Source organism: Poecilia reticulata, chromosome 21 (genome assembly GCF_904066995.2).
Source record: "Poecilia reticulata chromosome 21, P_reticulata-male-v2, whole genome shotgun sequence".
NCBI classification, from domain to species: domain Eukaryota; kingdom Metazoa; phylum Chordata; class Actinopteri; order Cyprinodontiformes; family Poeciliidae; genus Poecilia; species Poecilia reticulata.
The window spans coordinates 9,816,388-9,843,754 of NC_088850.1; the positions used below are offsets into that span (position 1 = coordinate 9,816,388).

Here is a 27,367-nt window from a genome sequence, read left to right on the forward strand (position 1 = left end):
GCACTAGAACGAGAGGAGGAGCCAGGGGGAGGGGAATACACAGCAGGGAGGGGAGCATGAGAGAGCAGAGGCCATTCACTATGACACACACATGCACACACTCCAATGCAAACACATGAATACTTTGAGACACACACATGCACGCTGTGGATGCAGGGGAGAGGGAGGGAAGGAGAGAAGCTTTTAGAGATAGAAGCAGGCAGAGGAGATCCTTGGCAAGCTAAAGAGGGCGAAAGAAAAGACCTGGAGGAGTCAGTTCAGAAGAAAACCTTTCTATTTAGGACCAGACCGCAACTTCTAGAAAAGAAAATCACAATGCTTTGGAGAGTTAAGAAAATCTGAGGATTTTTTTTTTCCCCTGGAACTTCTAGGAATACTTTTTTGTAAAAGTCTGGATATGTGACCTTCTGTGGAAATCCTGTTTCCTTCTGAACTTTCTCGCCATCACTTTTGAGAAACCTTTTGTCATCACTTCATCTGAAGAAGGGTCAAGCCACAATGCCTACTGGTAAGAACGGAAATGTCCAGCTACAAAATATGCATTTCTTTTCTTAAATGGGTATCAACATGTTTCTGTTGTGATGTGACTTGATTTCTATGCCTGACATTTTGCTTTAATGGTTGTACATTTCTTCACTATATTAAATTTTGCTGTCACAATATCGCCCTAAGTGCATAATTTCTGTGAACTATTTTATTTTTTAACATATCTTAAACATGTTGCTTCCCTCTTGCTGCATGTTGAGATGCCATTCAGCAGCCTGTGACCTAATTTAGAGCCTCAAAGGGCAGCAGCTGGCAGCAGGCTGCAAATGGGTATGAAGCAGAAAAGAAGAGGAGGGGGAATAATTACTTTTTAGCGCAAAGTCTTTGGTTTTGAGGTGCTGGAGACAATGGAGTACTCCGTATTTCTCCTCCCACTCTGCATGTCCGTGGGGAGGGAAGGGTGCCCATCCAAAACACATAAGTGCACATGGCTCGGGGGGGAGGCGGGTGGTGATGAGATCCCTTAAAAGTTCCTACTTTTAGAGTCTCTCACCTGAGGGGCCACGGATGACACCCTACAGCTCCAGCTGAATAAGACTTTTTTGTTGTTGTTTTTTCCATTCAGAAATTTAGGCTAGCACGCCACAGTCTCAAGCAAGACTGAAGGGTGTGAACAGCAAGCGTATCATGGGTGTCCCGTGGGCGAGTACAAGGCTGTGGGTGTCTGAAAATAGGGACAGCATGCGGGTGGATTCTTCTCCCACAGCTACTCGACTGTAACTACACTGCACATTCCTGAGTGGTGTCTCTGTGGTGTCAAAAACACAAAGACATCTTTGGACACTTTATTTTTCATAGACGGTTTTATATTTTAAATGTGTTGCGGCTTTGTTGAGTGTGTTCTCTTTATTATGTGAAAATGTTGTTGTTAATTAGTCCACTAGCTGCACGCATGTGTTTGCTTAGGTTTTATGAGGCAATGAAAGTCCATATTTATGTTAAAGGGATAGCGCAGTGAGATGGAGTTGTGTTAAACTGTAACAATCAGTTAATACCTTACCTACAGTGGATAACTCTCATAATGACTTTGTTTAATGTAAATTCATATTTTTTGGATCAGAAGGCTGAAACTGACAAGTAGTCTTAGTTGCCAAAATCAAGGGGACCCCAAATTTCAGAAACATCCAATTATTTTATGCTAACACTATGAACCATTAAACCTTTGATTTGCAATGGACGGTGAGTTAAAAGCAAGCTAATATTTACACAGGAAATGGTTTGGAGGCAGTATGCCACCAATAATCTTCCTGTGTAAAACATGTTCTGAGAATGATGCATATAAAGTGTCGCAAGTTTGACATAAATAGTAAAGTGTAAAAATAAAAAATATGATTGAGCATTGTTTCATTTTAATTTTTCCTTTTACATCGGAGATTTTCTGTGATACTTTGCATATTCCAATCTCAATGTGTTTTATGCAGGACGCTCATTGGTGGCACATCGTCTCCAACCTCATTGTAAATAATCACCAACTTCTGTGTAAATAAAGATTTAAAAGGTCACAAGGCGATGTTTTCATAACTTTGCACTTTTGAAACTGGAGTTAAGACATTAGGCATCTGATTTGATCTTAGCCCCTCTTGGACTAGCCCTTAGCTGCAGTTAATATGGATTTATAATAAATCAAAATGCAAGGAGAGCAATATACTGCAGATAATTAACTGCTTATAAATAGAAACTAACTTTAAACATCCCAAACCTGTGCGCATATTTACTGTAAACGTCTAGTGGTTATGATGAGTGTTTATACTTCAGGAGACAAATGTAGTTGTTAATTGGTGCACCAGGTGTGCACTTTGTTTACTTTGGTTTATATTAGAGCCTTTTTAAGCATGTTTACTCTTCTACCTCCTCTTGCTTTGCTCCAGCAATTCATGCAACATTTGCATTGAGTATATTCCCCAAACCCGCACATTTCTTTGTTGGTCTAGCAGTAAGTTCAGTGGAAACCCCGCCTCGTTTCCAATCCTATGTTTCACCCCTCTGTCTGTATGTGTCTAACCTCTGGACCCTGCGTTCGTCTGCCTCTCCTCGCTGCATTAATTGGGCTGCAGTGTGAAATCCAGAGCGACACTTTAAGGTCTTTAGCGTCAGTTGCGATCAAGGCTATGTCTCTATTAGAAATGGGGACAGATCTGAAGTGGAATATGCAGAAAATGGGAAGTCGAAGATTGATGAGGTTTCAGAGCGTAAAATTGTTGTGCTATTAAAGTTCAATTTTTAGGATGTACTTTTATAAAGTTAGTGGTTCCCTGGGTAGATTGGTTGGGCTGAAGCAAAAGGCAGATTTCAGAAAAAAAATGTTGAGTGGGAAATGGGGAAAAAAGGGAAAAATATGGGAGTGGGTGGTGTTTGACCTTCGGCCTTCTTTCTCATCTTTTCTTCCTACTTTCATTCCTATGGGACATCTACCCCTCATTCCTCGCTCTTACTCGCAGTTACTCATGTCCCCAAGGTTAAAGACGCTGCCAAAGTGAACACAAAAGCGACGGCATTGCAACTGGTTTCGGTTTTCCGTTCAGAGTTCTTGAGTTTCTAGTAAGAAGTACACAGGATGGTCAAAGATTGAGTTGCCATCTGGAAGGCATACCGTATAATAAACAAAATCTTGCAAGCAACTTTGAGTAATGTGCAGTCAAATCCTGTCTCGTCCTCACACTTTTTGTTTTTTTGTCAGGATCCCTTCTTTTCTTGCAAAGGCTGGTTGAAAATTTAAGGATGGTCCTGTACTTAAGAGTAAATCCATTTGGTGTTTAAACAGCTGTCAGAAAGATGCTGTTGGGAACTGCTTATAATGGGAAGCTCGGCCAATCACAGTGTTCAAATATGCATATCTCTTGCAAAAGCAACCAAGTCGCAACCATCATTGGGAGAAATAAAAATGGAAATCTTATTGTTTGACCACCTTTTTATTTAATTTACTTTACTTTGGTTAAAATTGCAGTAAATAGCTTTTTATGAGTTTTTTTTGTGGAGACTGTATGTTTTTATGTCTCATAAGCTTGGAAAGCAAAAAGAGCCTGAGGAGAGGGAAAAAAAACAAAAAAAAAACTTCACCTAAATGTGAACATGGGCCGTGGTGGTCAGTACCCACATTATGTACAGGTTGGCCAATGGTTATTTTCCTAAATAGAAAAGAACAGGCATGGTCTGACTGAAAGGAATGTCTGGTGGAAGCTGAATTGTGAAGTTGGCAGGGTTCCTGTCGAGAAATACCAGATGTGTTTTAAGTTTCATAACAAAATATGTTGATGGTGAAAAAGAATGACAGGAAGGGATGAAGAAAAGGATCGGAAGTCAGTTTATGACTGATTGTGAGTGGTATGTGTGAGCGTATTATAAAGGTGTGAGTGAGCAAGGTGGGATAATTTATGGAAATAACTGTGAGGGAAAGTCATTTAACTTGTTGGTGTGGTTAATGTCTTGGCCTCTCTCCACTAAGATGCAGCTCAGAACTATGGTCTTGTTTTCTCTGATGCGTTGCACTCTGCTGCATGTGCAAATTAATCTTCATAAAAAGCTGTTGGATTACTTCAGTGTTTGGCTAGCTTTGGCAGTTGGTGTTTGGTAAAATCAAATGTTTAATTAGAAAGACTAATAGAGGTTTTGTCATATGTTTCTATTCTGTTTTATGAGTGCAACTGCAACAAAGAGGAACACATTTTAGTCATTCAGAAAAACCACCATCAATAAGTAGTGACTGGGATTTTCCTGCAGGCTGAAAGGTTTTTGGAAACTGCCTGTTTGTCTTTGAAGAATTTAATTTAAGTGATGTTTGAAGTCGCTGCAACATCTGAAGACAACTACACAAATTTCACTATAAAGCTTTTGGTCTTTTCCATGACTGTCATAGTAGCTCAAATCAGAATCCAAATAATTTAAAATGTTCTTGCAATAAAATCTAGATCAAAACGCTTGTACAATGGTAAAGTCCCAGTATTTCAAATCGGAAATTGAGTGTCTTCTAGCGTTTTGCTTCCTGAAATGGCATAAAAATAGTGAGCAGCTTGAAGGTTCATGAGAAGATCAGGGTGGTTGCATCTGAAATGTTTTTCTTCCATGTTGTTACCCTTTGTTTATAGAAAATCAGTTTCACTCTTAGTTTTCTTGCAGTGTAGCCAGAGTGAAATGGGGATCTAATTACTGCATTTAGTTCTCAGAAAGGTGCCAAATGCTGTTGTGTGTGGAATGGACATTTTTAGCTTAAATTATATTAAAAGCTTATATCTTTAGTCTTTTTTTTTTTAACTTTGACACAAAATAATTTCTGTAAATGTATCTTTTTATAACAATTACGGTGCTTTGAGGATGTGTACCGAAGTTGAAATTTGAATTGGAAAAAGTCTGCGTTTAACAAGCACCCACTAGGTTTATTTTTAATGTGGGCTGTGAATACATAAAATGTAGTAAAGATGACTGATATATGAACGATTTAGTAGTGTTTCAGATTATCTTTAAAACAAGGGTCCGGTGCATTCATTTTCTCTATTCTGACAAATCAGGAGAATTCATTGTCTTAATACGTCTAGCACTTAGCCACAACAACAACTACCATGACTGATTTGTGCAATAGTAATTTTAATCCTAAAGTGCAGACCAAAGTAGTGATGAGAGCTCTCAGCTGCACAATGCACAAGGTTACCATAAGGCTCCTCACAGTTTCATCTTGTGCCCAAATGTCTCCTGTGGATCATTTCCATATATTTCTAACCCTGTGGTTCTTTGGGCATTTACAATGCAAATTCAGCACAGACCTTTGTGCATACAAGTTCAGGACATGTTACTTCATTTGCTCCACGTCTGTCTCTGTAATGCATTTGTCTGCCTCTAAAATGTTTCCTGTCTTGCTCTTTCATTTGAGTCTCTTGATGTAGCCAAACCAAGTGGGTATCTTCTCAAGTGGCAACCCTTACAGGATGAAGTTCCCTTCTTTGATATTCTATGGACTGTGTTTTCTTGCCAAGGGATCCTCCCTGGGAATCACATGTTGGAGTTGTTGCTAGAGCCACCATGCTACAGATTGTCAGTGTGTTTTTCCTGCTGGAACCTGGTGATTAAGGAAGCCACTTGACTTCAAATAAGCACTGGGAACAGTTTTTGCTCTGACATTTTGTGTATATAGTAATGTTTTTACGGAACAGCTTCACAGTTTAAAAGACTGCATGAGATGGGTATTACAAAGCACTCTTAGAGCTTTTTTGAGCTACTTGTGAGGCCCCCGGGGCCGTAAATAGAGAGCAGTGCTCTCAGCTGTTTGCTTACCACTTCACAACAAAGAGCACTTCAGGTGGCTGTAAAGAGTACGACTGAAGTGAACCAGTTAAATTTAGCATGAGTCATTAAACTTGGCTGGACTGGTAGGGAGGCTTGTCCGGCTGACTTGCACCAGTGGAAAGGAAATCACTGCGCTTCTGTTTGCAGATCTACAACTGATTAGTTTTGCGAGTCTGTGTGTTGTGAAGGCCCTTTTTGGTGTATATACGTTGACCAGTCTTGATGAGAATTGCTAACAATGATGATGAAAATGACAGTGACTTTTCTAAGCAAGAAGATTTTATCATAGAAATGTCCATAGACTGTTTGGGAGCTTTGAACGTTAATTATGTGCACGCTTTAAAAATCCATGACTACAGGCCGAACTTGCACACGTCAACAGTAACGACGCCTGTAGGTGTGAAATGTGATGTTTCTCTTAAGAAACCCTGCTGTTATATAACAACAACCAAGATGTTTATCTCTTTATCTGGAGACATCAGTCTCATGTTTAGTCAAAGCGACAGGCTTTTTATATGGAGAAAACAATGTTTTTTTGTGATCATGAGATAATGACGGCAAGAAACTGAGACTGTTTTGTGTAAAACTCGGTTGTATCGTTCAGCATCACTGCAGTCACGTGTAATTGTTTTCGGCAATGCTCCTTAATGCAATATAATCAAAATCAGCTTCTACATGCCCCTCTTAATGTATGATAAAGAAGTAATAGTTTTGTTTTTTAGTGATGTCACACTGAATTATTCGCATAACAAAAACAAACTAGAATTGCAAGCAGTTAAAAAAAAAAAGGGGGGTGCAAGCCCTGCTTAACAAGTCTGCCCACCTCCCTCCTCATGCTGTGTTGTGCTGGTAACATCGTCCCTGCCCCAAGTTGGTTGGCTGGGTGGTTGCCACCAGGATAAATATAGTCCTCTACAAACTACAGTATGCTTTTCAGACTCACTACACCATAAAAAGCAAAGAAATGTTAAATACAGTTTGAATATGATGCCAGAAATTAACCAGTCTTGCAAAAAAATTATTGGATTGATTTAAAAGCTCTCAATGAGAGTTAGACTTCTTATTTTTAGCAACCCCTGACCTTCAATCTTCTGTTTGTATTATTTTTCATATTTGATTAACATTCTAAAAATAACAGCTAAACTCCATTCTGACAGAGGCCTATGGCCATTTATTAGAACTGTAATGTCAACATTGTGCTAAAATGTTAAATGAATTGACTAAAAATACAGAAATTGTTTAAAGACGTCATTTATACAAGCCATTTCTAAATTTGATATTTTTTCATACTAAATATGGCTTCTATCTGGTCATGCACAAACTTTCTTCTAAATCAGTTTGTTTAATGCAGTAATCTTTTTAAGTATATGGAGTGGAAAGATTATTACTTCTGTCACTGTCACTTACTATATTTAAGTTAAATAAACTCTAGAGAAAAGTCCACATACTTGACCAACATAATTTCCTTGTGGCTTCTCATAAAACATTTCTTTTAATCCATTTGCACACATTATAATAATCAAAATAAATGCTTCAGCTTTTTGTATTCTGTGTTTACCGTTTGCCAGTCTTCCGTCTGTTTCTTTCTGGCTGTCGGTGTTTGCCTTTTAGCTGAGCCTAATGTCGAACATATGCAATCCTCGCTCTTTGTTTGAGTTCAATGAAAGCCAGAGATTGATGCCAGGTTGCTCAGACACTCGCTGTATTCACTCTCTCTCTCCTTTGGCAGGAGACACCGACCTCGCACACAATCTTTAATCCTCACGTGCACATGCAGAGACAAACGACGCGCACACACTCACACATGCACAGAGCAGAAACAGTCCCTGCCTGCATACTTAGGACCATAATTAGAGATAATTTACATGGATCAAGTTGAAAATAATCTGGATAGCAGGTAACTAAATCCTGGTCATCCTTATTCTGTGCTTGTGTATGTGTGCGTTGAGGTCAGACTGGGTGATGTGTGAGAGGGGAAAATGGCCTGTTCACCCAGGAAACGGACAGGGCGTGCCTCAAACATGAAGCTGAAGGGTGGGAATGAAGAGCAGGGCAAACATAAGATGGGGCAACATCTCTGTGGTGTTTGGGTTTTTTGTGTGCTCACACTTTAGTCTGCATGTGCAGGATTCAGATTTGTACGCTCTACCTAGTTGAACGTACAACTAGGTAGAACCATTGGTGATAGAGCCATCAAATAATCAGCTTTGGTATAGATTGCGGAATAAATCATTTCTTGTGAAACGTGCACTGAAAGATTTGTCAAACGGCAAAGGAAATGGGTATTTGCCTGTTAAAGTCATGGAGTGCAATTTAATCTGTCTCTTTGTGCATTGTGTGCATGAAAGCAGAGTGTGGCTTACTGAAAAGCCACGTCTGTTTGTGTTTGTGTGCGTTGTTGATTCACTCCATAGATTTGTTGTTCTTTCTGATCTTTAATTGTTAGAAAGTGGGTCAGGGCTGGGGTTTGAACATTTGGAGGACACAAAAACAAGCAGTAAATCCTTTTCAAACTTGTCAGAGGGAAACTAACACTTCATCCCACTTAAGTTTTGAGACACTGGAGTTCCTTCCTGCTTTTCTTGGCAGGGGAATAGAACTATAAAGAATCCTGAATCATTATCCATCCATCCATTTTCTGTACTCCCTTGTCCCTTAGTCGGGACCAGGGTCGGGAGAGGTGCTGGTGCCCATCGCCAGCGAACGTTTCGGTCGAGAAGCATGGTACACCCTGGACAGGTCGCCAGTCTGTCGTAGTCTGAATCATTATCTGTAAAATAGTTCAGGTTTTTACTAGAAAGTCTCTGTTTATTTTTGGTTTGCTCTAACTTATAGCATCATAATGGATTTGGGTTCAGCTTCTTAATATTTGTGTTGAGTCCAGTCCGTGATCTGCTTATCAGAGACCAGTCCAAGTGGAAAACAGGCATTGCTGTGGCAAAATGATGGGGTGTTTTGAAAAGCGGGTAGGGAGCTGGATTCTTTGAGCTTGTCCTCAGTTTCACGTTTCATGTTTTGAACCTGAACCTGTGATCTCAAATGCTTTGAAGTGAGAAAGGTTGAGCTGGTGCTGCTGGCATTGATAATCTTCCTGGGTGTCGCTGTTGGCACAACACAGCAGCTGCTGGTACACCAGTAACGGCCTTTTTGAGAAGTGATTTCTGTTTTAAAACATTGAATTTTGAAGTTTACTTCAGTTAGACTGACTGTAATGGCCGTTGGAGGTTGGTAAACGGTATTTTAACGAATTTCTACAAACGGACTCTGTTGTGAACCAGTTCAACACAGGCTAGATGCCAGAGAGACTACTGTAGGTGCACGTAACTTTGAAATAGAGCTTTCATTCATAACATGGGTTGCTCTTAGCATGCAGTGTTCAAGCAAATCATCACCCATACACTTATTTGGTAAAACAAATTAGAATTCAGAAATGTTTGGTCTCCTTCATGTTTATTTTCTAGGTGGGGTGGCGACTGTAGACTTTTTTTTTTTTTTTGTAAAAGAAAAACACTTTTGGAGAGATTTATGGTAGCTCTCCAAGTGGCCCACATATGGTGGGTGGTCAGTGTAAACGTCCGTTAACTGTGGTCAGGAATGAGGATGCTAAACAGAGGCCCTGTAAAGATGTTTAAGTAGCACTTGCAGTTACAGAGAGGGATTCATATTAGCACTGGTACTATTTTTTTATTTAATTTGAATATTAAATGTTTGTTGGGCCTCAATATATGTTGTTTTTTAGATTTTGAGAGGTTTTTGTCCAATAAAATTTTAGACTTATAACATGCAATAATACCCTCCTCATGAAGGAGCTCTGATGTTGTAAGCAATGTATTTATAGAGCCTCCCCACTGGTAAATGCACAATGAGTTAACTTTTCATAAAGAATAATCTGATCACTACCCTCTGTATCAAAACAATAGAGCTTTATATATATATATTTCTAATCTTGGTGTACTATTCCTGGAATTAAGAGCAAAATAGGTTTTTTTTTAGTTGTTTTTAGTTGTTTTTAGTTGTCCTTGACAACTAAAACCTACCTCTTGCTTTACTGTTTAAAGAGCAAATATATGAAACTAAAATTTTAACCTCAACTAAAAAGTTAAACGATGCAACTTACACAGATTTCTTTCTGTAAAACCTGAACTAGACATTTGGTCTTATATCACATGGTTGTGTGACATCACATCCTGTTGGTTGTTAAGCTGGCTTAAACTTCAAAACAGTGACAGGAATATAACTCTGCTGCTTTTGTGATAATTCCCAGATTTATCCTAATCCATATAATATGAACAGCAACATTGATCTATGATGTTGCACAGTTGCCATTTTTCAGTCTGCACAGTCCACAAAGGTTTCACCAAAGCCTGCAACTGGATAAATAAGAAAAATGCTTGGCCTTTAGACTTAAATCTAATGTTCTTTTTTTCTGATTTTTTCTCTTTAGACGATTATAGCTACCTGCCTGATGTGCTGCCTCCTCTTCCCGAAGTCCCGGACTCCGGCTCAGACCTGAGCTCCGTTGACATCCCAGCACGCTGCCTCCGCAACCCGGCCTTCCGCCACGCCTCCTCGCGTTATTGCTCCGCCATCAGCATGGACTCCTCTCCTGACAGCGCCGAACGACCCATCAGCTACAGCTCCACGTCCTCCTCCGCCTCCTCCAGGGACAGCCACTGCTCTTTGGGCAGCCGTTCGACTCTTGTCGCGGTCCCTCAGTGTAACCCCGTCACCCCTGACCGGGACTCCGGGGCGATTCGATTGGAACTGGTCCCGGCCAGGCAGCTGGGATGCGAAGAGGAATATGAGGGAAACAATGGAGACGGCAGCAGACAGACTGCTACAGAACATTTACAACCTAAGTTGAGTCCAGAAGTACAAGAAAAGATGAGCCCGGTGCAGGGACCCAGGACGTATGTGGACCGGGTGGTGCAGGAGATTCTGGACACAGAGAGAACCTACGTTCAGGATCTGCGCAGCATCGTAGAGGTAAACTAGTGCTTATTTGTAACATCATACATAAATTAATTCAAAGTTCTTTATGGAAAAAACAAAAGGACAGAGATATGACACATTCAGAATGTGAAATACATCAGAAGAACATTGAAAAACAAATAGACGTCACATAAAGATAAACCCTAAAATGAAAGTTAAAGACATGATGGAAATGATGAAGTTATATTTGATCTATCCAGAAAAGATGATGCCTCTCTGATGACCTGAGAAGCCTAAATGGTACATACATGGCTAGAAATTCTGACTCCGTACTGAAACCCAACACAATTCAGAGCTGTAGACATCAACAAGACCTTAAATCTGTCCTTTTACAAACGGGGAGCCAGGGGAGTGATTTGTGGCCCGTTGAAATATGATCCAGGTTTCAGTAACTTTAGTAGATAAAGCTCAAGTTGCCATAGCACTCTAAAGTTGTATGTCATCAGCATATATTTTAAGAGATATGGTGCTCTATGGTGTTTTTGAAATGATCTACTTTGAAAATAAATGAGAAGGCCAACGATGATTTATTCACGTTTTATACTTTTAATGTTTACAAGATAAAATATGGTAGGTTTCCTTTAAATAGTAAGAATAAATTCGCTTAAAAAAAAAATATATATATATATATATATATATATATATATATATATATATATATATATATATATATATATATATTTATTTTTTGTGTGTGTCGAGCAGTGTGTTGAAGTTTAACCCATCCTTTCGATTTTATGGGTTTTTTTAACACACTTGAGCTCAGCTTGTTGCCTGCAGGAAATTTGTATGGTCACCTGTGTGGGTGGGGATGGGTCCAGTCATATGACACCCTGTACCTTTGTCCTGCATTCGTTGGCACACATCCGTTGTATGCATACACACTCAAGCGAATGGATTCATTTAGTGTTGTTGGCTTTGAACTGCAAGAATACACATCGCCTCAAGACTGAGTTCAACTGGCTTTGTTGAGGACTGGGTGCATCAAAGCTAGCACTCTTTCCCATTACCTCCCATTGCTTTCTGAATTTTGTTCAGTTTCTTTGTTGTGGACTTCAAACACATGCACTGCTTTTCTGCTTAAGCATTGTGTGGTTATTTCTACTGATTGGTCCAAAATGACAAAATCTTTAGTTGTTCTCATAGCTTTATTGTCAGTGTTCTCCTTGCCCATCTTCCATAAAGTCCAGATTTGTGAAGCACATGACTGATGATTGTCATGTCAAGTGATTGAGTTGCATTCTTTGGTCTTCAGGATGCATTTGTTTACTAATGTTCTCAAACACTTAACAGCTGTCTTTTACTGGATTAAATTACACACAGGCAGACTCTCCAATTCGATAGCTGGTTCTATTGGATCTTACTTTGCTGTGTGAGATGAAGTCTATACACACCACACTTTTTAGATTTTTTAAAAGTTTTTCTAAAACCATCTATTGTTTTCCTTCTACTTATTTTCATTCCAAGTGCCGACTTGTGACAAAATAACTTACTTTCAATTCACAGACCAATGGCAGAGCAGCAAATTCTGCATCTGAGGTTTCTTCTTTCTTGTAGCAAAAAAGAAAAACAAAGACACACACAGCAAACTGCCCAGTGCGAGTTGTCCTGCAGTCTGTGTTGCAGTAAATCCCTCTGCCCAAAATGCTTCCTGCAAAGGAAGAGGGTGTGACAGCCTCAGCACAAATATTTACCCAGGCTCCCCTGCGTTCACCTGTGTATCATCTGTCAGCAGCACTGCCGTTGCAAGTTATTCTTGCCCGTTTTTCCTTTTTTTTCTTCTTAGTGATGTGCCTAATGATTTTAAATATTTCTGTGTGTGCATTTTTTCATCTTTTGTGAAGTTGTGGGTTTTTTTTAACCAACTATGCTGTGTATTTGGTGTCTTTTCACTTCTGCGTGACCAGTAATTTCTTCCCTCCACTATTATGTGCAACCAGACCAATCCATCACCAGTCGGCTAAGTTTAAAGTTTTAGAAATTGTTTGGATCTTGTTTTCCCCTTCCTACTTTTTGAACTGGGGCATTCAAAGTTGTCCATCACTTTGGAAATAGTCTGCAGACATTTCCTGGCCTATGAAAATACTCGAGTGTGAAGTTTGAGATGTTTGCACTCTGCATTGTGTGGAGTAATCACTTCCTACTGTGTCGCAGTGTTAGGGTTATGTTTGGGGAAAGACTTGCTCGAGGTTAACGGTTAACACATGAAAGAATCAGCTTTGTACTTATGTCTGATGCTCAGAGAAGGGAGTCAACCTTCAGGTGTGTGCATGTGTTGGTCTGAACGCTAACCTTTGTTGAGCTCACTGAGGCGGAGCATGTTGATATGAGCAGGTCACGCCGGGTCAGATCCCTAACCCTGTGGCTAATAAAGCATCACCTTACATATTACTGCTGAAAGTCAACAAATCCTAAACATGACCTGCTGACACAGCCCTCAGCATAACCACCAGCCTGTCCATAGTGGATTTCCAAAATCCCAGTCTATGCCTCAAACCCTTTGATCCTGACAGTGTCAATTTTGTCAGGATGGACAGACTTGATGAGTCTCCATCCCACTATCCAACTATTGATTGATTCTCCTAATTAATGCTGATCAAGCTGACTTTAACTTGTGATGCTCTGGAACCTTTAAGACAGTATGTTGAGCTGGTAAGTTGTTCAAAGGTTTGGAGCTATCAATTAATTAATCAATTAGAGGTTATTGATTGTGCTTTCCCACCAAACTTTTTCCTTTCTTAAGCCATGATCAGCGATTTATTATGCCTTTTAGTTCAACTTATATGTCAACTTTTTTTCTCTTGTAGATTAAAGGTCATAAAATAAAAGATTGACTGCCAAAGTTGTAATATAACTCTGAAAATTGGATGTCCCTCCAACCATCCTAAGCTCAATATCCAATATGGCTCCCACATGTAGTCAGAGCTGCAGCAATAAAATGTCTTACTCTTTTAATAGTTTGTATGGTATTAACCCCAATGGACACAATCTATATGACATTTTTTTTATGTTTGAATTAGGGTTGGGACTATTTTTGATTAGTTAATTACATAGATTTTAATGTACTAAAATTTTTTTATGCAGTATATTGCTTCTCTCTTTTTTTTTCCACAAAAGTTTCAAACCAGAATCTTCTGTATGCATGTTTCTGATACACCCGTAAATCTGACATGCAAACACTTCTACGGGGATCAATGACGACTTTGCCCATCCGAGCGTTAAGATTTGCTTCAAAGAACAATCTGATGGGATGTTGGAAAAGACCATTGTTGTGTGCAAGTTGTTCAAAAAGGAGTTAGCCTGCCACTGAATCTACTCAAACCTAAAATAACATCTTGGTGCAAAACGTGTTGTAGCAAGCACAAACGTCCCCAGTGCTAATGTCGGTGTCCACATTTTTAAAGAAGTATTTCTTCAAAGAAGTTGCACGAATAACCCTGGGTTAGCACATTGTCCCAATCTGATAATTTAATAATCTAATTAACAGGCTAAAAACAATAAACATAGATTTTGTTAAGCTAATTTGTCTATCCCAAGTTGGAACTAGACCACATTAGTTATCTCAGATTTCCAAGGCAAATCAAAGTCACACTTAATGAATTAATCATTGTCTGCAGTGGTGAAGCATGAAATCTTCTGTGTATCAATGTTAAATAAAATGGAGACTGTCAACCTAATAAAAAGTTGTGAAGCCCATTTAAGATCTACACACTGATTCAAGATAGCTTTTCATCCATTGACCTCAACAAAAGCAGATGAAAGGACTGATGTTCTTATTGCTGTTCTTATTACTAAAGAACAAGCAAAACAACAACAGGAACTTGAGTTAACCATCAGAATAGGAAAAAAAAACAGTCAACAAATTGAAGAAAATGAATAGGGAAACTCCCTAAACCTTCCCTCTTCTTTGTGTCTTATAAAAGCAGCTTTATGTGATGAAATGATTACTGGGTGTTTCTGCAAGTTCAGGACAGTCTTGTTTTTCTTATTTTCTCAGTGTTGTAACATCTTTGCAGGGTCTGGTTACAGAAATGGTGTTGAGTTTGTATCTCATGTTCATCCAGCGCATCGTTTGTATTACCAAAGTGTGCGTAGGTGTTTGACCGGTAACTGGTGGGGAGTGGTTGCCAACGCTTGTTTTTGGGATGAAGTCAGACCTGCAGGAACAGATACCACCAGAGCTCCGACTGAGAGCGACATGTCAGAGACACTTCATAAAGGATGTTTACTCTGGATACATCTGTCCTATCTGATATCACTACATAAAGTTTTTACATTAGTGATCAACACTTGTATGTTTTCTAATGAGCTTATTTGTGTCTTCTCTCTTTGACTGCCACCTTAATGCAAAGTGACTTAACATGTACATTCAGTCAATGCTGTGCAACAAGAGTTTCTCGTGTAGAAAGTCCAAATGCAACTTGCATGGAAACCTTTCCACCTGCCCTAGTTTCTCCACGTCTCACTTTCCGCTTTTAGGGCAGAGAGAAGCTGAAGGCTTTTGTTTAAACACCATCCACACGCATATCAGCACCCATCAGTAACGGATGCGATTGAGGCAGTGATAAGATGTGCTGAGTGAAATCTTCCCAAGCTGACATGTACCTGTTTTTAATGAAATCTTGTTAAACCTGTCTTTAACTAATTTGTATCAACATAATAGCCTGCACCATCTATTCATCAAACTGTTTACAGAAAACAGAAATTGAGCAGGCTTTTAACTTTAAAAGAAGCCAAAACACTATTCTGAAAGCTTTCTGAGGGTTGTTTTGGATTAAGGGCCACAAAGCTCCCAAAGAATGCAGGAAAATATTTTTTCCCCCAAAAAATAAAAAGTCATGCCATAGAGGGTTAAAATGTTTCTGCACAATTATATATGAGAATAGACAAATCTCTATCTCAAATGGTTGGGAGCTTTTAGATGAAGAAAGCGAGTGGAAAAATGAAGAGATTCACACCAGACTGGGGACTTATTAACTTTAATACATGCAGTTATTGGTGGAACAACCATGACGTTCAAAAGTTCACATTTTTAAGAGAACTTTAGATTTTAAAATATTTTTTATGTGACTCTTTAATCTTTGATTGATGTAGGGGGAAGGGAAGGCTGAAAACCTGAAACAAAGTCAGTGAAGTTTAAGTGAATCAAGATGTGAACTTTAGCGTTTAAAGTCCCTCTCCTGACTGCTCTGCCTTTGTCTCTACAGGACTACTTGGAGTGCATCAGTAACCAGTCTCGACTGGCCCTGAGCTCGGAGGATAAAAGTTCGCTGTTCGGTAACATCCGAGACATCTACCACTTTAACAGGTACTGAACACACACAGGAACCCAATGGATTCAACCTCAAGAAATAAGTCAGACATTAAATTGTAACAGCGGAGACTGATTGATATCCCTGGGAGCCTAGTTGACAAAGTCTGCACCATTTTTAAATTCTGATATCTTGGAAGAAAATCATCCTTGGCTGTTTTCTGATAACTCTCCAGAGTGGACCCATATCAGTGTGCAGTGAGGATCTCAATAAAAAATGTTAATAATTAGATTATCTTTATAAAGAAAACCTGACAAAAAACAACTAATGGTCTGAAATATCATCATAAAAAAGAGAAGCCTTCATGAAGCATTATGAAAGGTTATTCATCAAATTTTCTTAAGACTTTCAGAAAGTTTTTTTTTTTTTTTTAAGCTTTCAAGCGCCACATTAGGTTTTATTTCGGACATTTTATTTCTGATTGCTGTGAAGGGCTTTTCATTACTACTAAGTCATATTGATGTGGTGTCTACTTAACAAACAGATTAACCTTTTATGATTTAGGTCATTTAAGATTACCAAATGTATTTTTCTTTGCTGACTGTCAAAATATTAAGAGATAATTATATTTTTTGTTGCTTTTTTTCAAAGTCCAATTGTTAATGACTTTAAACAATTTGGAAAAGCCCAGATGATTAAGTCATGGCTTTGTAATTCACGATATTTTAATTAATTGGAGACAGATCTGTGGATACATTTAAGGACAACACCTCCAACCCTCTGCTTCCTTACATGAAATCTTTGGAAAACAAAAGCATGCCAGCCAAAGCAACAGGAAGTGAATTTTGAACCTTTCCAAGTCTGAATCCTCCTTCGGGAATAATTTCTAGATGCCTGTATGTGCCATGTTCATCTGTTCAAATAATTATACACATGTAGGAGAGCAATGGAGACATCTGCCATACTGTTTAAAGAGGAGGTGGCATCTTTGTTTCAGAGATTATTTTTATACAAAATGTACATAGAAATCCCAGAACAAAAGCAAAATGTTGGCTGAAACTTGTCATTATTTAGACTGAGTCCAATATTAACATGGGCTAAAAACACTCGATGATGAAGAGGTATTTAATTGAAAAGCAACATGAAAAGCGAGCCTGAAAAACTATCTTCACTATGAAACACATGTGTATGGGAACATTATCTTGTGGATGAAGGAACTGCTACACTCAGAAAATAAATGGCACTATGAGAAAAGTCCATAATGTGGAGATACTTCAATAATATCTCAGGACATCAACTGGGTAGATGAAGCTTGGACACAAATATATTTTCCAGATGGACAATAAACTTAAGCATGCTGCCAAATTAGTCAAAATGTGGCTTCAGACCTCAATCCCTTACATTTACTGGGCTCACAGTGTGAGGAACTATTTTAAGTGCCTCACTATAAAATGTGCACCATAAATGTTAAATCAGTCAAAACTAACTGCAAGTAACATTATTTTGACAGTGTTTGAAGTAGCTTTATGGTGTGAAAACAACCATTTTTATAAGTATTCAGAGAGCTAATTTAGACTGACAGGAATATTGTTTGGAAACAACTTTTGCTGCTTAAAGACACACCCAGAGTCTCTGTTCTCTTTCTGGCTCCACAAACGACGTCCAGCTACCAGAGAATCTTGGTTGAGGTGCTCGCTGATGTCCAAGTATAGCTTTCGATCAGCAGTCAGGTGTGTTTACAATATTTTTTTGTGTGCTTGGGAGTTCTAAATCCAGAAGATGTGGTGAGTGGAGCATCGCCCACGGTGGTCTGGAGAAACGACCGTTTTCTCCCACCTATTCATTTCTCGGCAGTTGCACACAGACGAGCTGGCCCGTAAAAGGAGGAATTAAAGCAGTTTCAAGCGGTCATGATGACCTCATGCTTTCGCCACAGAACAATAACCTCAGCAGCAGTCCGTTTTCCTCAGCGTGCAGTAATACACCCATATAACTTGTCACACGGGAGCTGGTTGTGTGAATACATGGAAGTTCTTTATTTGCTCAGTGCTAGTCGCCATATGGCCTACCTCCTACTCCTGAAATTGAGAGGAATTGCTTTGGAGTTTAAAGTTTATAAAATCAGGAAAATGACAGCATGCACAGTTCCTACCTTGCTTCTGACATCTGTTGTCTGTTTTAGGGATCTTCTTCATGAGCTGGAGAAGTGCAATGCAGACCCTGTGGCCATTGCAGAGTGCTTCGTATCCAAGGTAAATATGATCCTGCATCTTTTATTCCCCTTCTCTCTCTTTTACCTTTGTTCACATCTCAGTTTTCAGTTGAGAATACTAATGACTTTCACTTATTCAAGGAGTTAGTTGTGACTGTGCAACTGCCTTCTGCAGTCTGATTGACAACTTTTGCCATGCAACCTTAGTTTTATGCCAACGTTTCTTCTCTAAGAAATACAAATCACAGAAAATTACAAACATTAAGAGGCGAGGTGTTCATAGGTAATACTATGTTTCAGATGCAGCAGGGGTGGTCAGGAAGGCATTGACAGCTTTACAGGAATGTATAGCCATTATTTAAAATGCAGTCATCGTTTTTCAACAATAGGAATAATAGCAATGCTTCTGTAAGCAACTCTACTTCAAGAATTCCTCTGTTCATGTGGTTCAGCTGTTCTTCTACACCCACTCTTCATTTACTTGGGTCCCACAGAAGTGATTGCACGATCATGTCCCGTGATAATGTATTGCATTCCAGCACTTCCTACTAAACATATTACATTCCCTCCCTGCCATACTGCAATTACTCCCACAACCACACAGCCACTGTCTGACCAGATACAAAAACGAGAAACACCCATTCAGCATCACTTACTGTCAAAATACAGCAGCTGTTGTTGAAACACTTGTTTTTTTGGTTTTTTTTTTTATTATTGCAGCCCACAGCACTTTTTGGGTAATTAGTTGAAATCCATAAACAAACATCCTGTATCTTTCTGATTAATGCTGTAGGAACTCTCAAAACAAAATTTTTGTCAGAGAAAAAAAAATGCTGTGGTAATCTTTTGGTTCCAGATAAGTGCACTACTTACTGGACCTAATATGAGTCATATGATGTTGACTGTTTTTTTTTTTCTTTGTTGTAATTGCTGCAATGTGGATCATTAAGGCAATGAAATATCTTTGTGGTGTTAAAAGTTGCTTAATTTAGGAGTGAGGTTGAATTATGGTGAGTTGGAAGAATACCTCCACCATTTTGCAGTAGTACAATATTACAAAACATCTGAAATGTCTGCACCACATTTAGATGGCATAAAACCAGCTCCTCGCCTCACGACTTTCAAATATTTTATTTTTTTCTCTTTTACTGGGGCTTAACATCTATCTATTTGTCAGGTTCTCTACAAATTAAGCTTTATTGAAGGTTTGGTTCATACCAATTCTGTTTTCATTGTATGATGAAGAGGCAGTTTATGGTTTAGCGCTTTGGCACAGTCAGGAAAAGTTTGGAATTTGTTTGATGTATTTTCCAAATCTGGATTTCTGTCTTTATTTTAATTATGTAAAGCACTTTGAAATGCCTTGCTGCTGAAATGTGCTATACAAATAAAATTTGATTTGATTTGATTTTGATAAGTGGGAAGAATCAAAATAGAGAATGGTAAAATAATTCCGAACTTTTAAGCAACAGGACAGAGCATAAATGTATGCATTTATTAGTGCATCATTCTATCTTGTCTTTATCCATCCTTCTATCGTTTCCTGGGATGTTTTTTGCAGGTTGTATTTAAAGTTGGTGTTTCTTCAAAGCCACAAAAAACTTTTGGATTTAAATTGGAAATGTCCTGTTAAAGTATGTAATTTATGCCTGAAAATTATGCCGAAACCATTATGCTACAACGTACATTCTCAAACACCAAACTATATTAGTCTTCTAATGATTAACTCTGCTTGCATGGATTTGTCATTATGGTCTGGAGAAATGAGTCTCGGCTTCTGCAAGTATTTAGTCACCACTGACCGTCCCCCACTTTGCGTGGTATTTAGAGCTGTTGTTTTCTATGCATGTGTGACTCCATATTTTTCCAGACTGATGTCTTGTAACGGAGCTTGCTTTTTTTTTTTTTTTTTACTTAATGAGGGTTGCTAAGACCCAGAAAACCACTCATAAGCATATTTATCTTCAAGTTTTAACAACTAAGAATCACAATCCAGCACAGTTTTTGAAGAAGATATGCATACCATTGTAAATCTGTCTCAGATAATTGGCGTTTTATCCTCATGTTCTCTTCTGTTTGACCTTTTTTGCCATGAGTAAGCCTTTCAAAGTGTTGTCTGGGCTGCTACATACTGATTGAAGCACAAAGAGAACAATTACACAAGGAGCTAAAACTTTTTTTTTTTTGATTTACAATGTTCAATGCCTACTTGCTGACTCACTTTGATCGGTCTGTTCTTGGGAAATCATTGCTGCAGCGAAACCTTGGGCTTTATTACTTTGTTATTAAAGTGATGAGTGGGCTGTGAAGCAGCATGAATCTTTTTTTGTTTCCCTCTGTAGTGATTACTGGCTTCAGCTCCAACAAGTCAAACTCCTTCCATATAATTTGTCTCTTTATACTGCAGAGGAAGATGTCTCCTTTTCCGCATGGGTACCAGCTGCACACAAGTGTTCAGAACTCTAGCATGAAGAATCAGCATGTGGTGATTATATGATTTACCATGGCTTGTATATATTTCTAAAAAAGGGAAGTGTATTACAGATGTGAGTTATTCCAAGGTCTGCTGGTGAACTGGTTAGATTCAAAGAGTTTCTGTAGATGTGTATGCTTTTGCATTTCAGTGTCTGCAAACGTTGCAAAATTTGCTTCCATAGGGCCACTTATGTACTTTGCGGTCTTGTGTTTTTTAGCTGCAGAGGGATATTAAGAGTGTGCATTTGGGGAGTGTTTGTCATCAGAAATCGAAGGTGGCACATCTGGTTGTGTTTAGGACCAGTCTGTGGCGGCAGCATGCTGCAGACAATGAGGAGGAGGAAGAAGGAGCTTTGCTTTTCAATTTAGGACGGTTCCCACGAAGTACCTCAGGCTAATAATTCAGAAGAGTTTGAGTTCCTATGTTGGTATATTTTGGTGGAATACATTGTTTATATACTTTGCTTTATATATCAGATTAAATTGGAGATAAAGCTCAAGTTTTTTGCATAAATGTGATGTCTGCAGAATGTTAATTTACTATGGATTAGATGCTCATAACTGTCTGTTTGCTTTGTATGTTTGCATGTGTACAAAGGATAGAACAGGCTTCTGTCATCTGCCCTCTGTTTGTGTTTATTCCTGAAATCTTACATTCTGCTCATCTCACACACACAGGAAAACTAACAGAGTTAACATGGAGTCCTAGTTTCACAAGAGAAAAGAGTTAATCTCAAAACTTAAAAGGACAACATGGACAGACAGAATTAAAAATGTCCATAAATGACCTTTCAGGAAAAGATGTTGCATAAACAGAAACAAAGTGAAATCTTGACTGATGTGAAGGGGAGACCTTATTTCCAGCTTTGATAAAGTCACGCTGCCCCTTTTGATGTCTTTTGATGTTCAGAGAGGTATGCAAGGTGGGAAAATGTATCAGTTAAAGGGGCGGCGATGAGGAATGAGGGGCAATTTAATCCGCCCGCTTAGAGCTGTTGGGATAAACTGCGAATTAAAGGCTGGAAGCTCTGCTAATCATAAGCTACAAGCACGAGTTTCAGTTGGGATGAGTGAGCAGAGGAGAGTGGAGGCCTTGTATGTGGGCTCTGACTGTGCAGGGCAGTAAACATGAAATAAAGAGCAAGTCATCAAAGCTGAAATTAACTGCAGATAAGGTAAAACTGGTGATAAACGGAGCAAAATTATATAGATACGAGTTGTTCAAAAGCTAAATAACTTGGATTGTTGCTGATTATATTTTTTTAATATAATATAGGGAAGTGTTTAAAATGACAAGCATTTTAACACAATTAAAAGAATTGACACACTGATTGGAATCTTGTGGCCAATTTCTGATCTCTAGTTTTAAACCAACTTTAGAGATTTTCAGGGAAACCTGGCAGCAAAATTGCAGACCACACAACTAGAAAAAAATCAATACTACCAAGCACAGATTAAATTAAACGGTTCTTAAATAAAGATGGTAAACTAAGCAAACCCATTAACTTGTGTTTATTCTAGATGCACTTTTTTTTTATATTTCAGAAGTTTGTTGTTATGCCCACCTGAGTCTTTGGTATGAAAATGCGTTAGTAATTTATTCTCTCCTAACCACAGGTTTAAATTACTATTAAATGCTGCCAGAGAAACATTGCTGGTGTTCGATTTCCTTAAATCAGTTTCCTATTAAATATCGCATAGTAGGCAACAACACAAACCGAGTAATGCAGACCTTATGTTCACCCTGCCGTTTCAACAGTTTGTTGTTGCAGGCTTAAAACTCGCAGACATCGTCACTGCAGTCAGTCATAAGAAAATGAGATCATTGTGAGCATTTCATCTTATATTTTAAAGCTGTAACTTTCACCAATAAAAATACATCAGCCTTAAGTTCACCTTAAGTTGTAAAAGAAGATAAACAAAAACATCTGGAGTGTCCACATTTAGAAGTTGCTTTAGTGGACGGTCTAAATCGTTGGGGAAACATTAGGATTGTGAATGTGAAATTTAACTATGAGAAAATAAGCATAGAAGGGACTCGACGACATTTCTGATCTGAATCATAAAATATAGTGAAATGTGCTGGAGGCTGTAATGGCAGCAGCAAAGTCAAACAAGACTATGGCGAAGGACCTATCCAGCTAGATAAGATGGAATAAAATGGTTTTTATTGTCATTGTAAATTCCGTGCACAATGGTATTTGGAGAGGCTGCACAGTTTAGTCCATTTTTAAATAAATAACATATGAAAAATGGTAAAATATCAGTTCAGAAGGCATTTAGTGAACTGAAGCCATTTTTGAGTTTCCTGTACACAAAAATAAAGCATCTTCAGGTTACAGGAGTGGAAAGCATTCTGCAAATACAAACATGTTTTTTTGAGAAATAAAGACTGTTCCATCAATCTTGTTTTGTAAGAGAGAAACATTTTGTTTTTTGAAGAGAACATTTAATATGGAAGGAACTACTAGATGAAGATTGATCAACTACAGGCTTGTGGAATTTCTCAGAGGAAGAACGTTATGCTTTCGGTGACCTCCATTATTTCCAGATGGCATGCATTTATTACCTAAGGATTCTTGACTTTACTGAGTATTTGTAATTCAAATGATGCATTAAGATGTTTGCTCTAATAAAAAGGAAAAGCCGAGTTTTCAGAATTATTTACCCAAATTGGATTTCATATCTAAGGTTACTATTAGTCTTTCAACTAAGTCTGGTCAACAGCATAGCATGGTGTCAAGTGTCCCAAGTGTTTCAGGATGTTAGTTGGTATTGTGTTCAATATGGCAACTTATTTTGGTCAAGACTTTGATTTGTCCAGAGACTAAATTAGATCAAGACTCCCCTTTGTCCAAGGTTTAGTTTACTGATGAGCTGACTCTCCTCATCTCCAGCTCAAATGATACAAACTCTGTTCTGAACCAACACATTTCCTATGGATATTTTGTGATTATACGCTGTTTGCTGCAGATTTCCTAAACTTCATCTCTTCCTGTTATGTTTTCTTTTACAGAGTGAAGAGTTCCACATTTATACCCAGTACTGCACTAACTATCCACGGTAAGAAGTTACTTTTCTCTGAGTGTTCATGTCCGTTAGTGCTTTCACGGCTGCAGGTACAGAAAGAAGTAGAGATGCTAACAGAAATGGTATCAGTATTTCACACTCAGAAAAAAATAAAACACTAAAATCTTAGCTGAAGCTACATCATCTCATGTTTCTGCTGCTTGGGTAAAAGCATGCTGTTTGGGATGCAGCACAGCTAGCTGCTGCAGAAAGTTGGAAAAGTAGCCATTTGTAACTACCATTCGGAATTGCTTAAAAAAGTTGAGGATATTTTATTTTTCCTCTCATGAAAATGATTAAGCAAATAGAAGTAGTTGAGTTTCTTTGTTGTCATTGTGAGCATTATACAGTAAGTGTTCAAAGACCGGTAATCTTTGAAAGTTGTACCCTAACCCATTTAAATGGACTCCTGTATGCATCCAAAAGGGATTTTTACATTTCTTTGCATTTGTAAAGCAATTTTCTATGAACTTCAGCTCCCCTCCTGGAAGTGTTGTCATCTATGCTGTTCTGGAGATTTGTGTATGGATGTTGTCCCACCCTCATCATCTACACATGCTTTATTGTGAGCGCCATTCAGTAAAGTACATTTTGCCCGTCTGTGACAAGCTGACACTCTTCAGCAGGCCTCCTACGGCAGGAGTCAAAGTGTCTGCCATCAGATGTGCCTCGGGGTTTCTCCACCTTCCTTCCTGCTCCTTTCTCTATTTTTTTTTCTCCCTCCATTCTCTTATTGTGACAGATCACATGCTGACAGATGGGGTATTAAAGTTGTCACCTTATCGTACCTAATGGCGTTAATGTTTTATTCCACTTTGTGCGAGCACCGCGGTGCCTTGGGACACCCTGGGGGAATAATCTGGGGTATTTTTGTGTCAGTGCGAACGTTGTGAGTGATAAAATCGGCCTGAAACGTAAGTTTATTCTTTGTGCTCTGACAAACTGCTCCGTCCGACACACCTTCTCCTCAGGCTGCAAATCTTCTTACCAAGAAAAGCACAAGAGAGGACAATGCCTGCAAGTTACTAATTAAATGCTGATTTGTATGCTGTCATCAGCTGTTTATGGTCGGCCTTCTCCCACATCCACACCACAGCTTGCGACCCCAGCGGAGGTCACACACAAGGAGACGCTTTGCACATAAACGCACGCTCACTAAGGCTGTGGATGCATCACGGCCATCGGGATCTCTAAGGTCGGGTTTCCTCCAGAACAATGTGAGGCCTGTGTTGGAGCCGCACTGGAATGGAATTAGACATGCAGACATGCACATACACACACACACACACACACATACACGAGACGAAAAAGGAAAAAAAAAGACAAGTTCACAACTGTCTTTCTCTGTCTTGTTCCACTGTGCCGAAGAAGCTTTTTATTCTTCTGTAGGTTGCACAGCAACGAAGCTATGCCAGGCAGTAAATTTGCTTCTTACAAGGTTGTAAAGGGCTGCTGTTTCAGGGGAATGAGTTGCAAAACTTGGTTTAGATTAGCAAAGTCTAAAAGCATTCGACATGTGTCACGTAGTTAAACTGACATCCCACACTGACGTATGGCATCAAGATCAATAAGTGTATATGCAGTCAGTGGAGAAGTAAAGAAGTAAATATATTGTATGATTGAATGTACTATGAAACAAGACAGGTTAAAACTGTGTGCTTTGCAAACGTTCACTACTTGAACTTTTAACCACTTTCTCGCATTAAAACCACCAACCTCAATGGATTTACTGGGATTTATATTCTAAACCATCACAAAGTAGCACGTAATTATGAAGTGGAAATAACAATGGTGAATGATTTTCATATTTTCTTTACTATTAATCATCTATAAAGTGTTGTATGTATTTCTGCTCATTACACTGATCCACTTAAATGAAATCAGAAGATGCTTTCTGAAATACATTTTTTTTTTTTAGAAAACAATGTAACACTTTTCTCCAACTCTACAATAATGTGCCACTTCATTGTTACGACCACAAAATTGTTTTGCAGTCGTAACATAGAAATATGTGAATAATTTAAGTAATCATTTTGTTGCTTTAGGGGTCCATGCGTATCATTAAATGATATCAATTGTAAATGCTTGACCCATTGTTTAAAATCTTAATTCTTGTGGTTTTTGTCAAATTTTCTTAAGTTCATCTTGCTTGTATTGTGCTTTTTAGGAAATTGTTTTCAGTCATCAGATGTTGTCATTTTCTGAATTGTCACTCAGAGAATATGTCACAGTTTCCTTCGCCCAGTTTGCCGTCGGCTTCTTCAACTCTGACATCTTATTCACTGAGATTTGTCTCCACAGGTCAGTGGCTGTGCTAACCGAGTGCATGAGGAACAAGGCGTTGGCCAAGTTCTTCCGCGAGCGCCAGGAATCTCTGCGGCACTCCCTGCCCCTGGGCTCCTACCTGCTCAAGCCAGTGCAGCGGATCCTTAAGTACCACCTCTTGCTGCACGTAAGTCTGTCTGCCAGTTGTCGGTTTCAAAAACACACATACACACACAATGGCGTGCAAAAAAAAAATTACCTTTGTTAGAGCAGGAACAAACTTGCAAGCACAAACTAATATCTTTTTATCCATATCATTGCAAATGTCAAGCTTACTTGGCTTCAAGCATGACTCTGTTGGAGAAGCCAAATGTTCCAACATATGGCGCTCAGTATGACTGTTCTTGTGAATGCCCATGTTGTATTTCCTTTCTTATATACACTAAATTAGTGAGCATTCCTGTGTGCGTGTGTGTGCGTGTATGTGTGTGTGCATTCGCTAACTTGAAGCTCATTTCTATGTGATGGTACAGGAGATAGCCAACCATATGGAAAAGGACACGGAGACCTACGAGGTGGTGCAGGAAGCCATCGACACCATGCAGAGAGTGGCCTGGCACATCAACGACATGAAGAGGAAACACGAACACGCCGTCAGGCTGCAGGTAAAAGCTTTCCGGACCACTCTTTAGCTTAAAAAGGACCGTTCTTTTCCTATCCTGCTGAGCAGTCATGTGAACTCGCCACCAAAGCCCCGATATTCCTAATATCTTACGCAAGACGCCCTCCTAATGATGGCCTTGCATAAGGAAGGCATAAAAGGCAAAGCTTGTTTCTTTAATCTGCCGGGAGACGGGATGGTCTGCAGGAATGCAGGAATGTGTAAAAACATTATCGACACACAAGATGTATTTTCAGTTTTTGTTGGGCTTTATATAGAGATGCATCAGTCAGGCTTTCACTGGTTGAAACTAATTTTAAGTCTTTTTTTAGGTTTGACGTTTTAATTCAAGTTTTGACTGATTTGAATCATTTTAAGGACAGTTACTTGTAAAACAGATGGAGGTAGGAGATATGAATTCCAACGAAGGAATTTTAAAGAAAATTAGAATTTATGCATCAAAGCATCTTTTTCCTAACTCTAGGAGTCTTTTGCCTTAAGCTTACAGAAGTGCATAGACCAAAAGTGTTAAATTTTTTATCCACCTATTAAATAGTGAAGAATTAAGATTTTTGGTTTTTGATATGCTGATTACCAATCAGAGCTATTCAAAGAAAACTT

At 38.8% G+C, this 27,367-nt stretch overlaps 1 protein-coding gene across 3 annotated transcripts in view; it reads left to right on the forward strand.

Annotated features, from left to right (window-relative positions):
- Positions 1 to 27,367, forward strand: part of LOC103457475 (pleckstrin homology domain-containing family G member 1) — a 64,921-nt gene that overhangs the window by 29,005 nt on the left and 8,549 nt on the right. For 2 of the 3 annotated variants that reach the window (XM_081602139.1, XM_008397624.3), the window contains exons 2-7: positions 10,265 to 10,806; positions 16,020 to 16,120; positions 18,247 to 18,316; positions 23,768 to 23,814; positions 26,122 to 26,272; positions 26,619 to 26,750. In XM_081602139.1, coding sequence (XP_081458265.1) covers positions 10,265 to 10,806; positions 16,020 to 16,120; positions 18,247 to 18,316; positions 23,768 to 23,814; positions 26,122 to 26,272; positions 26,619 to 26,750 — 1,043 coding nt within the window. Of the gene's footprint in view, positions 1 to 94; positions 509 to 10,264; positions 10,807 to 16,019; positions 16,121 to 18,246; positions 18,317 to 23,767; positions 23,815 to 26,121; positions 26,273 to 26,618; positions 26,751 to 27,367 lie in introns of those variants that run through there. The other variant, XM_017302328.2, reaches the window with a different exon arrangement.